The 12,060-nt window shown below is 38.0% G+C and overlaps 1 protein-coding gene across 1 annotated transcript; it reads left to right on the top strand.

Annotated features, from left to right (window-relative positions):
• LOC109824349 (RNA-binding protein 39-like) lies at window positions 223–12,041 on the top strand. Its single transcript, XM_020390926.1, has 13 exons — window positions 223–863; window positions 1,826–1,901; window positions 2,019–2,075; window positions 2,711–2,766; window positions 5,288–5,507; window positions 8,820–8,906; window positions 8,983–9,057; window positions 9,161–9,244; window positions 9,663–9,727; window positions 9,802–9,997; window positions 10,070–10,158; window positions 10,662–10,776; window positions 11,779–12,041. The coding sequence occupies exons 1-13, from the start codon at window positions 340–342 to the stop codon at window positions 11,818–11,820; spliced, it is 1,686 nt and encodes a 561-aa protein (XP_020246515.1). The 5' UTR covers window positions 223–339; the 3' UTR covers window positions 11,821–12,041.

Below are 12,060 nucleotides of genomic sequence, written 5' to 3'. Positions count from 1 at the left end.
AAGCCCTCAAAAGCCCCTCCCTTTGTGAAATAATAAAATAAAACGCGGGCGGACCAAAACGGTAGTTGGGAATACGGGTCGGGCATGTTTAGCCCAATAATATGGCGCAAAAGCCTGAGCCCAGACCGTTTTCTTTAAAACGGTAAGACAATGGAAATGGGCTGGCCTTACGGCCCATTCAACAAATGTTTAGTTAAATCGATAAAACCCCAAATCCAAACCTACTGCTCCACTAGAAGCTTCAACATAAGCCCTAAACCGCCTAAATCTCCGCCTCTTTTCTTCTCAAATATTTCTAGGGTTAGGGTTTCGTACTTCCAACCGATTCCATCAAGAGAGATGGACTTCGACGAGTACGATTACTTGGAGAAAACAGTGGAGGACGTCGAGATCCCCAAGGAGAAGAGGAAGGACGACTACAGAAAGGACGAGAAGGGCTCCCGCCACCGGGAGAGGGACGCCGGAGAGAGCAGATCGGAGAGGAAGTCGTCGAGGTCGGGGGAAGAGAACGGCGATAGCAAGCGCGAGGACCGGGACCGATCCGATCGCAGCAGAGACAAGGATAGGGACGAGGGCAGAGACCGTCGGAGAGACCGCGAGCGCGAGCGGGAGAAGGATAGGGACCGAGAGCGCAGGAGTAGGGATAGGGATTATAAGGATAAGGATAAGGGGAGGGATAGAGAGAGGGATAGAGAGAAGGATAGGGAGAGGGAAACGGAGAGGGAGAGGGAGACGTCGAGGTCGAGGAGGAGCAGCAGTAGATCGAGGCATGAGGCCGAGAGGGAGATGGAGAGGGCGAGGAGCAGGGAGAGGGCGGTTCGAGAGAGGGAGCTGGAGCGCGAGATTAGGGAAAGGGAGAGCAGGTATAGTTCATCCCTTTGCATTGCTTGTTATAAATTTCAAAACTTGATTTTTGTGCGTGTAGGTTATCGATTTTAAGTAGGGGAATGGATGGCTAATGCTATTCCTCCTCCAGATTTTCTTGTCTTCACTACTAAAACTAGTTGATTTTTAGATGTACTTTTGTTATGGTCCATTTAGTCTCACATTAAGTAAATGTGGTGTCAATTGTGAGTTTAGAAGGCATGTGAGCTCCCTCCCTCTCAACAACTAGCTTTTACAGTCGAGTTCCCCTAGGTCTCTTACAAATGGTATGTGAGCCCACCCACCTTCCCAGTCGTAAGTGAGTGGCATTGCTTGTTTGCTTAGGACAAGGCGAGTGCAAAGCCGAACGGTGACATCAGGATTGAAGTGTTCGATCATGACTAGACTAGTGCGTAGTTAACCTGTATGGGCTCTGGTGTTGCGGAAGCCTGGTGGTATGTTAGGGTTTATTTAGTCCAGCCTTGACTAATTGGGGTTTCGATTGTGGGATTGTTGGGGTTCCCTTCCATTCTTCTAATTGCTACCTTATACTGTTCTCCTAGGCCCTTTACAGCATTTGTCCAAAAGCTAATTTTAGTTCATAAGCAATGGAGTTTACATAAGCAGAAGAATTGTAGCCTAGACTTTCTTGTTATCTTCATGTCTATATTTTTTTAAGAGTAAGGGAAACCCGGGAAGTTTTATGGTTCAAACTTGTTATGTTAGGGGAAATCATGCTTATTATTATATCTTTAAAGAAGATAAGCTTTGGAAGTATAAACTGCTGCCTTTAAGTAATTCATATTTGTATTGTTGAAGTGTTCTATGATTTACTTGAATTACTGAGTAGGTTTCTAATGTCTATAACTTTTCATATTCTTCCTTTTAGCTTATGCGCAGTTACAACATTAGCACAACTTTCTTTATATTACTGCTTCTAGTAACATGTATTCCTGTGCAGGAGATTCAAAGAGAAAAAAGAAGCTGAACCAGAAGCTGATCCAGAAAGGGACCAGAGGACTGTTTTTGCTTATCAGGTAAGATATTAAATTGTTTATCTTCTTCTTCTTTTTTTTCCTTTTATTATTAACAGGGTACAACCTTATCCATTTTTACTATACTTGCTTTTACATTTCTTTTCTTTATGATTACAGATGCCCTTGAAGGCTACTGAAAGAGATGTTTATGAGTTCTTCTCGAAAGCCGGAAAGGTTTGTGAAATAAATTTCCTGCTCTTCCTTTTTGACTCAGCATACAAGGTCTATATTCATTTTGAGTTCGTTAGGTTTAGCATTATGTTTTAACGTAAGACACTATCTAATAAAGTGTTCTTATATTTATATATATCATAGGATTAGTAGTTACTCTTTGGATTTCAACACGTTTAAAAACATCAATTTTCCTATTGAGACAAAGTTCTACCTTTAATGCAAACACAGGTATCTTGCCTTACATAGTACTACTGTTAGTATACTATACTTATCTCCCTTGTCCAGGTTTTCTTTTTGTTTGATCACTTGATATCTGTACAAATACTTAAAACTTTTAAGTAAGCAATTCACCTTTCCAATTTGCGTGCGCATTGAGATACATTTGCTTCTTATTGCAGTAAATGCTCCTCTGCCTTCAATGAGACCTATTATAGTGACTTTTTGTCTGACCCAACATTCTTTTATTGGGCGAGTGTAATAATGACTGGAAAAGTTGATTGCTAAATATCTAGGCTGCAATACATTGGTGGTTTTATCCGTTGTAAGCATGCTGTTGCATTTTTAAGCTGCAAGCTCTGTGCATTATGATTTCTTGAAGAAATTAAATTTCATGTGTTGAACTTTTATGCTTCCAGGTTAGAGATGTACGGTTGATCATGGATCGAAACTCAAGACGATCTAAAGGAGTTGGGTATGCTTTCTTGACTTCTTTATTTATCATGCATACATGATACAATTTTTGACATGTTGAACTGAGGTTGCTCAAACAGTGAAGTGAGAAAGAAATTTAACTCTATAATCTTAAGAGAATACTGTGATTGGTAGATTTCGTGATTGTGTTATGGCAAATAAGGTGATGGGGAAGTCACTTTATACCACATGTTTTGGGTGTCTTCATTTTTAATATATTTGACTTGATATGAGCTACTTTTGGAAAGCAATTGCTTCCACTTCAAATTGCATGATAGATCAACCAAAGTGGATCTAGACTGATGTAATCTGGGTGTGGGCACTGGGTTGGGGCGGCCCACAAGCCCGCTTGCTCGCCCTGGTCTCGAGCTTGGCTTGACCCGACTTGGTGTGGGACGGGCCCGACTTGGCCCGTTGCAGTAGGCCATGGGACCGTGCTGGGTTTGCCTAAGCCACAAGCGAGCTAACAACCCGCTCGGCTCACAAGGCCCATTGAGCGGGTTGGGCCTACATGTGAACAGGCTGGCTCAATTGTCCCGGTTCGTGGGCTTGCATTTGGCTGGTATTACTATCTTTTCTTCATAAAGTTTATAGTAATATCTTTTATTTTTATATTTTTTAACTAGGGGAACAATAATTTGCTATTCATTGATGTAGAACTTGTGCCTAACCGCATTAAATCTCTGTGTTTTTTATGGTTCTCTGTGTCATGGTATGCAAATATACAATTTTACTAAATAATTTTTTTCAATTTTTGTAATCATGTCATTGTTAGTTTGCTATTTATATATCGTTTTTAACCGTTAAAAAATACTGAGAAAAACCTATTTAAAACAATTTAAATACTAAAAAATAACAAAAAAATAATTAAGTGGGCCAGGTGGGCCTACCCGTGTCATGGCTCGTCCAGTTCTCGGGCCCGCGAGCATTCTGTGCTGAGCTGTAGGCCCAAGAACAAGTGGCAAAAGATGGCTCGTTCAACTCGCTGTGAGTCACGAGCTGGTTTGTCTTGCCACTAATCCCACATGAGCCAGCTCGCGGGACGAGCCAACATGGCCCGCTGCCCACCCCTTATCTACTTAGACTTACCAGAAACAAAAGTCAAAAGCAAGGATTGATGTGACAATTGACACCAATATGAGTCAAGTCATAATGTCATATCATATCGGATTCTTACATGTCATCCAATCTTAGGGGCTGTTTAGTTACTACCTCTTCTGTGGAAAAGGGTTGAAAAAGTATGAATGTGGGGTCCACATTCCCTTTTCTACTTTTAGTTGTTTGAATGCAACTTTGAAAAGGGAAGAGGTGACGTGTCAGAGTATTATTGGTTTGATTTGACCTCTATTTTAAGAAACCCATTTCAAAAAGAGGTGGAAACCATTTATTTGTAAGTTTCATGAAAATCTACTTTATTTTTTAAACCTTTTTTTAATAGGAAACCAACCAAACAGCCCCTTAGCCAAAACCAACTGGTATTTTGTGTCTCTTCAAAGCCACTCATCTTTGATGACTCATGGCTTGTTTCTGTGGCAAAGCTCATAGAAATCCTGTCATGTTGATCATGCTAACTTTGTCTCAGTTGAATTCCTATTTTCTGAGAGTTTTTCAACATTTATCAAGCTTGCTTATTCCATCATTTGATTGTATCACATGCAAGCAATGTTCTAGACTTAGCTGATGTGTACATGACCGATTCAATGCAGGCGCAGAGCGTGCAGTAAATATGCTTGCATTCTTTATAAATTTCTGCAATAACGTGTACAGTCTTAAAGGAAAAAAGCAAATTAATTGAGTGTATCACTGAGGGTAAATAGATACAGGTTGATTAAAAATCTTGTTTTGTCTTCATACTTCATACTTGCTGTAACAGTATTATTTTGGCCCTGGAAAGTAGTGGTAAAAGAGTCAAGTATTAAGTCTTGACTGTAATTTACTGCAAGTTTTGGCAGATAGATAATACTGGTCATGAGGTTCTGGTTATATGACCAATTATCAGCCCTCCAATTTCCACTACACCTTCAAAGGCTCTAGAAAAAAAATCTTGTTTTGTCTTCATACTTCATACTTGCTGTAACAGTATTATTTTGGCCCTGGAAAGTAGCGGTAAATGAGTCAAGATATTAAGTCTTGACTGTAATTTACTGCAAGTTTTGGCAGATAGATAATACTGATCATGAGGTTCTGGTTATATGACCAATTATCAGCCCTCCAATTTCCACTACACCTTCAAAGGCTCTAGAAAAAAGGTAGAATTATATGATTCTTGATAAAGGAATCTGACCTCCATTCACTCTCTTATAGAGAGTTTTCTCTTATTCTTGAGTGTTATCTTAAGGAATTGCTACCCTTGTATTCTGCTGATTTAGCTTCCACCACCAGCTGGAATAGCTAGATGTTTTAGCTAGAAATTTTTCCTTACCAGTATCTGAGCAGCTTATTTCTTCAATTGCCTTTAGAACTAGAAAGATTTTCTTGAAATTTTTAAAAATTTTAATTGAGCATATTTGGAATTTTTACAGGTATATTGAGTTTTATGATGCAATGTCAGTGCCGATGGCAATAGCTTTGAGTGGTCAACTTCTTTTAGGTCAACCTGTGATGGTCAAACCATCAGAAGCAGAAAAGAATCTTGTTCAATCTACCGCAACAGGAGGTACAGGTGTTACAGGAGCTGGAGCTGCTAGGAAAATTTATGTTGGCAATCTGCATTTCAACATTTCAGAAGATCAACTTCGTCAGGTTTGTCTTATAATCCATAAAGTTCAATGGTATTTAACTTGCATTTGGCCAATCAGTGTTTGCCAAGGCTGATCATGCTTTTAAAAGAGATTTGCATTCATTTTGTTTCATATATAACTAAAGTAGTTAAATGATTTTAAGAGCTGATAGGGAATGGTTTTTTACTTATAAGTGTATTTCCATCTTATGCAAAACTCACAGTTTAAAGCTTGCCATATCATAGCACATCCCTGCGTATAAGTTTAAAAACTATTCTACTGACTTGTCCACCGGAATAAACATGTCACAAGCTTGATGCACTGTGATTCTATTAAGTGTATTCATATTAACAGGGTAATTTTAGAGTTTACTTGCTATAGGTGTTGTTTACTTTTGTCGTGTAAATTTGACAGTGTATTCAACTACTGTCCGCTATTAACTCTTGAAGATTAATTTGCATGTGAATGACATGACCATTTAGTGCATTCTCTATGATCTGATTAAGTGTATTCACTTTGGGTAATTCTAAAGTTCATTTGTATTCTTGTTGTTTCCTTTTGTTGGGTAAGTTTGACGTTATAATCATATGTTGTCAATTATTAACTCTAGAACCTTAATTCACATATGATTGTCGTGAGAAACTGGATGCCATCTAGATTTCTTCATAAAGATTGTCTTTTCTGTTACTAAAACGTCATGTTTTCGGTGCTTATTTTGGTTCAAAGTTTGTTCGAAGTTACTAGACATATGGAACTATACTTCAATCTTCGTCTGAACATGTATTATATATAACATTTCCCCATTTATAGATGTTCTAGGCTGTTCAATCCCCTGTTTTCTTAGTAGACTGTAAGTCTGTAATTACTTGAAGCAACCATACATCGTTCCCCACAAGGGTTGCAAAGTTTTAAAAGACATGCTTGTTGAACCTGGAGGGAGCAGCCTTTTGGTTGTGTCTTCTAGGACTTCTGGCGGTGCTGTTAGGATCCCAGAGTGAAGAGGGGGAAAAATGATAGGTTGTCGTAACTGTTAAAATGTTTTTTTGCCTTAAATTTCTCAAAGTGGTTGGAAAAGGTAGGGAAGGAGGAACCGCGCGCATGTTGGGTGTGTGGTGGTGGTGGTGGTGGGGGGGGGGAGCCCTTGGACAAATAGTAAGTTTCCTGGAGGGAGCAGCCTTTTGGTTGTGTCTCCTAGGACTTCTGGCAGTGCTGTTAGGATCCTAGAGAGGAAGAGAAAAAAAATGATACGTTGTTGTAACTGTTAAAATGTTTTTTTGCCTTCAATTTCTGGAAGCGGTTGGAAAAGGGTGGGAGCGAGGAAACAGGGGTGGGTTTTTTTTTAGGGGGCGGGGGAGCCATTGACAAACTTGTAAGTTTCAACTGTAAATTTGAATCAATTATCTACTCCTTGAATGTTGTGATGATTTATTTATTTGCTGGCGTTCAGTCTGTTTGGTAGCAATTAGCATACCCAATAACTGCCATATGTCCTAGGATATGTATTGCATCACACTTGTCTCTAGTGAGAATAAAGGATTCTGCAGTATGTATTGCATGATTGTTTTTTATTTTTGAAGCATCGCTAATAAATTGAGAGCAGTTAATTATCTATTTCTTCTCCGTGCTGAAGAACATATGTATTTCATGGTTCATGTTCACACCATCACCAAGTTTTTTCCGCACTTCGTCTGTTTTCTGCCTTTACTACCTTTTATGGAAATCCTGCCATATTTCTTCAGATAATATTTCCTAGATACGAGGAATAAAAATTAATTAGTACTCCTTACTGAGGTCCACAACTTACGTTATTTAGCATTTTTCTCTATTTGTTTTAAGTGGAGAAACACGTAAATATTTTATGGTAATTGGTGGGTGACTTGGTCCTGAAAATGTGGACGGGTCAATCAGTCGAATGCACTTGCAAAGATTTGTGTGCATAAGTTCGTCACATGTTTGATGGTTGCATATGAGGGAGTTTAGAAGAAAAGGGCTTGTTTATCTGACCCCAAAAATTCGGGATAAAGACCATGTTGTTGTACCGAGAAAGGAGTTTGGATCTGGTATGTCAGCAACAAAATGCCTGGAATTCTATTAAGGTTGCTGCCTGTTAGCGGTTACATTCTTGGAGAGAAAATGTGTTGACAGCAGAAAGAAGGGGTGATAAAAGGTCAGATGACCCAACACTTAATTTGCCAAGTCCTTAATTTGTCAAGTCCTCGATGAGTATTATAATTATGGACCTATCTGGATCAGACCCATCAGCATGAGCTGGATAGCTAAACAAAGTAAGCACCACTAAAGAAATCATGAACGGTGGTTATGTTTATTAACTAATACATAATAGTTCTTCGCAGGTCATCTAACCCAAAAAAAGTATATATTCTTAAAAATAAATTGAAGACCTATCTGAATCAGAGCCATCATAATGAGTTAAAAGACTTCTCAAAGTAAACAAAACCAAATAAATTGTAAACAGTGATCAGTTGTTTAACTAGTAAAAACTCAAGTTCATCGTAGTCCTTCGAGTAAAAAGATCAGTACATATTGCCTTTATGCATTAGTTATGTAGTGTCTTGCAAGCTTCTAATTTTGTTCTTTCTCATAATATTATTAGTAAGAGAAAATAATCTCTCAAGTGTGCTGAATCAAGTACTATGAGTGAGTCTTTCGGAAATTCATTTTGTGAAGTTTAATATTCTTTTTTTCACATCAGTCTGGACTATGGAACTGCATATTCATTCGCAACATTGACTTCAAACGGAAGCTGGCCGTGTTTAATTGCAGGTTTTTCATGGCCATAAATTATTTTGGTAATTATCAGCAATTTACCCAACTGAGATCAATTTCCTTTTGTCTGTATCTACAATGTTTTCATCTAGCATTTGGACGTTAACTAAAACTCATGTTTGTCTGGCATAGGTCCTGATTGCTAGGGGCACTTTGTACTTTCACTATTTAAACTCTCCACCCAGGCTGATTGTTTTTATATTGCAGTTGGGTGGTGACACCCAAAGATACTCAGTGCACTACCAATGTTAGGTGATATCTAATCCTTTCTATCTGTAAAATATTATCCAGAAGACGTTATGTTTTTTAGATTTTGTTATTACTGGTGAAACATCCTTTTGTAACTGAATATCTTTTGTCCATAATTTGCAGATCCTGAGCTTATATCAAGTTTATAATTGCAATTGCGGTCCAGCAAATTTGCCTTTCCATTTTTTAGTGCATAGTCATACTTTCTCTTTAGACCTAGATTTTTATTCTGAACAAGATCTATTGAATATACAAGTACACATCTATAAGATTCCCCTCTCTCCTTTTCCTTTATCAGGTCTTTGAACCGTTTGGTCCTGTTGAACTTGTACAACTACCTCTGGATCTGGAGACAGGACAGTGCAAAGGTTATGGTTTTGTTCAAGTAAGTATAATTTCAATTTACCATTTGTTTCCTTAGCTTTTTATGTCTAATGTCATGTGTGTGTGTGTTTTGTTAGTTTGCCCAAATGGAACATGCGAAGGCAGCTCAAAGTTTGAATGGAAAGCTAGAGATAGCTGGGCGGGTCATTAAGGTAATGACTCTATTGTGGTCTTTGTGTTGCAGCTTGTGTGCTTGGTGATTACTTTTTGTGATATTCAGTTTACAAGATTAAATAAATGATTTTTGCATGACAGGTGTCAGCTGTCACAGATCATGTCGCTGTGCAGGAAACTGGAGCAAACACCGCTGATTTTGATGATGACGATGGTGGTGGTTTGGTGAGTTAGAAATGTGCTTTTCATCTAGTGGGGTCTTACATAAGATGGTATCAGTTGTGGGTTACATCTTTTTCATGGTCTGTAACCGTGCAAAGTGTTGTGTTACCGGGCTTTTTTCAATGAGAGATTGGTGGTCTGGTTTCTATGACATCTAGATATAATTGGCCCTGTATTACCTCCTTTACCGGTTTAATATCTCAGGCTGATAAGATTTTTTAATTTCAAATCTTCTCCTTATTTCATGGTTTTATTTTCACAGAAGTTGAGCCTGATCTTTTATTTGTTCATTCTAAACATAATTATCACAGAGCAAAAACTAAAACAAATGCATTTGGGTTTTTTGTTAACTTGTTTGGGTTTTTTGTTAACTTGTTTCTTATATGTGGGAAATTTGATTTTTCTTTGTTTCTAAATGCAGTCCTTGAATGCTCGGTCAAGAGCCATGCTTATGCAGAAACTTGATCGCACAGGAACAGCTTCAAGGTTGGTTTCAGCTTCCATAGAATTTCTTGAAATTTATGTACTTATGAAGGCTGATTTGTGCTTATTTTATGTAGTATTGCTGAGTCACTTGGAGTACCCTTGGTTAATGGGGTTGCCCAACCAAATCAGCAGGCATTACCCTTGCCGGCAAATGGGCAAGCTATACTACCTGTAGCTCCTGCATTAGTTACTAATCCGCATGCTTCCGTGCCAATTGGAGAACCTAGTGAATGCATTCAACTAAAGAATATGTTTGATCCGAGGACTGAGGTTGGTTCTTTCATTCTGTATTTTAGTAAGTTATTTTCAGTTTAGTTGCTTAGATTTGGGTTTTGTATGCAGACGGACCCGGATTTTGATTTGGATATCAGAGATGAAGTGCAAGATGAATGCTCCAAGTTTGGCCCAGTGAAGCATATTTATGTGGACAAGTAAGTTTTTTCTGCTTCTATTATCCTCAGTTACCGATGTGTGCTTGCAAAGGAACTTGTTGCTTCCTTCTTGTGATGCATGATTTCTTCTTCTATTATCCTTAGTTATCGACTTGTGATTGCAAGGGAACTTGTTGCTTCCTTCTTTATGAGTCTGATGGGTGATACCAAACACACATTTGGATTGCATCTTTTTCTGTCATTTTGTAGAACAAGATTAAAATGTTTGATATTGATGGGGATGCAGACATTGCCCTCATAGCCAGTCATTGTCAAGGTTTTCGGAAGTTAATTTCTGTTTATTTTGTTTTAAATGTATATAAGCAACAAAGAAATATTATATATGCTTTGTTAGCTTTAAGGTTGCAGATATTGAATTCAGAATCTTAGAGAATCTCCAGTGGCAGACCTTTGGGGTTTAGAGTTTTCGTATTTGAATTCAGTTTAAGACTCCTTTTTATAGTGATTTACAATTTACTTTTGTCTATTGCTCTCTTTTATAGACACAGTGATGGACATGTGTATCTACGATTTGAGACTGTGACAGCAGCAGCTAGCTGTCAGCATGCAATGCATATGAGATGGTTTGCTGGAAGGGCAATATGTGCCACCTTCATGGTATGCTTCTGGCTAGAAAACTCCTCTGTATTCCTGTAAATTGTATTTAGTATTTTGGCTGTAACTTTCACATCCGACCTCAGAGTGAGGTGATTTAAGATTTGTTGGAAAGCTGTTGAAGAGACCTACAACTTTTGTCTTTTGAGTTTTTCTAGATTTTAACTGTATTGGTGTGCAAAAATTATAAACTCTTAACTGGACGTTTTTTTTCCAGATTTCTTCTTCGTGCATGATTTGTGCATTTGCACTCATATTCACACATATACATTGATTTGATCTCAAATCAATTCCTAGCATACTCAAACATAAAAATATGTTATTTATCACCATATAACATATTTATTATTTTTTATCACTTACTATTCAAATTTTCGGGGTTTTACATTGGTGATTCCCTCTCTATACCTACACCGTGTGACCAGCATTCTTGATGCGCTTTGGACACTCCTCCGTAGAACCTGAGTACCTGACTATTTCGTACTATTATGCTATAAGTTCAATAAAATTTTTAGTATGTCGTTCTTTCCCCCTTCATGCTTCTCGTTGTTCAGGTTTATTCAATGATGTACAAATTTTTCATATTTATCCTTAACCGTGTCTTGTCTGCAGGTCTCACATATTCCATAACCATCTTGTTTAGGTAAATGAGAGTCATTGGTTCCATAATATGTGAACACGACCAAAACTTAAATGTCTTTTAATTCAACCTTTTATGCGAAAAAGAGTCAATGGTTCACTATTCATGATGTAAACGAGTCAGACTTTACTTTGCTTCCAAGTATGTTGTTGAGCGATTTGATAAAAAAAAAAAAGTATGTTGTTGAGCTGAATATTAAAGAGAGGAAACATAGCCTAATTGTGTTGGAACTTCTTGATTGGACACCACTTCGCGTGAAAACCTATCCTAGTAACAGTATGGTTTCAACCAACTACACAGCTTAATGTCATGCCGATAGGAACGAAGTTATAGTTGAATAATTTCTTTTTTCTGACTGTTCGCAGCAACCTTACGAGTACGAGGCCAAATTTGCGGGTGGAGCTTGAGGTGTTGCAGCTGTAAGCACGGAAATATTCTATTTCCTTCCAGGGCTTGTTTGGTTGCTTGATGTATTGTGGAGTTTGAAGCTTGTTAAGGAGGTTGAAATGGATCCTTTACCCTGTCGGTTTTGGAGCAGAAATTGTATTACTGTAAACTTCAACTTTTACTGTTTTGTTATTATTTCTTATTATCTGAAAAAGTTATTATCTCGTTTTCTTTGTTTACATTTCTTGTTTGTCGCTTCT

Source organism: Asparagus officinalis, chromosome 9 (genome assembly GCF_001876935.1).
Source record: "Asparagus officinalis chromosome 9, Aspof.V1, whole genome shotgun sequence".
Classification (NCBI taxonomy): domain Eukaryota; kingdom Viridiplantae; phylum Streptophyta; class Magnoliopsida; order Asparagales; family Asparagaceae; genus Asparagus; species Asparagus officinalis.
This window is presented reverse-complemented; position numbering and strand designations above follow the sequence as displayed.

What these genes read in the sequence shown, in the direction of transcription:
- LOC109824349 (XM_020390926.1), top strand. Translation starts at nt 340, where the DNA reads ATGGACTTCGACGAGTACGATTACTTGGAGAAAACAGTGGAGGACGTC. An exon ending in AAGGTTATGGTTTTGTTCAA is followed by an intron (nt 8,907 to 8,982) that starts GTAAGTATAATT and finishes GTGTTTTGTTAG; the next exon opens with TTTGCCCAAATGGAACATGC. An exon ending in ATGACGATGGTGGTGGTTTG is followed by an intron (nt 9,245 to 9,662) that starts GTGAGTTAGAAA and finishes TTCTAAATGCAG; the next exon opens with TCCTTGAATGCTCGGTCAAG.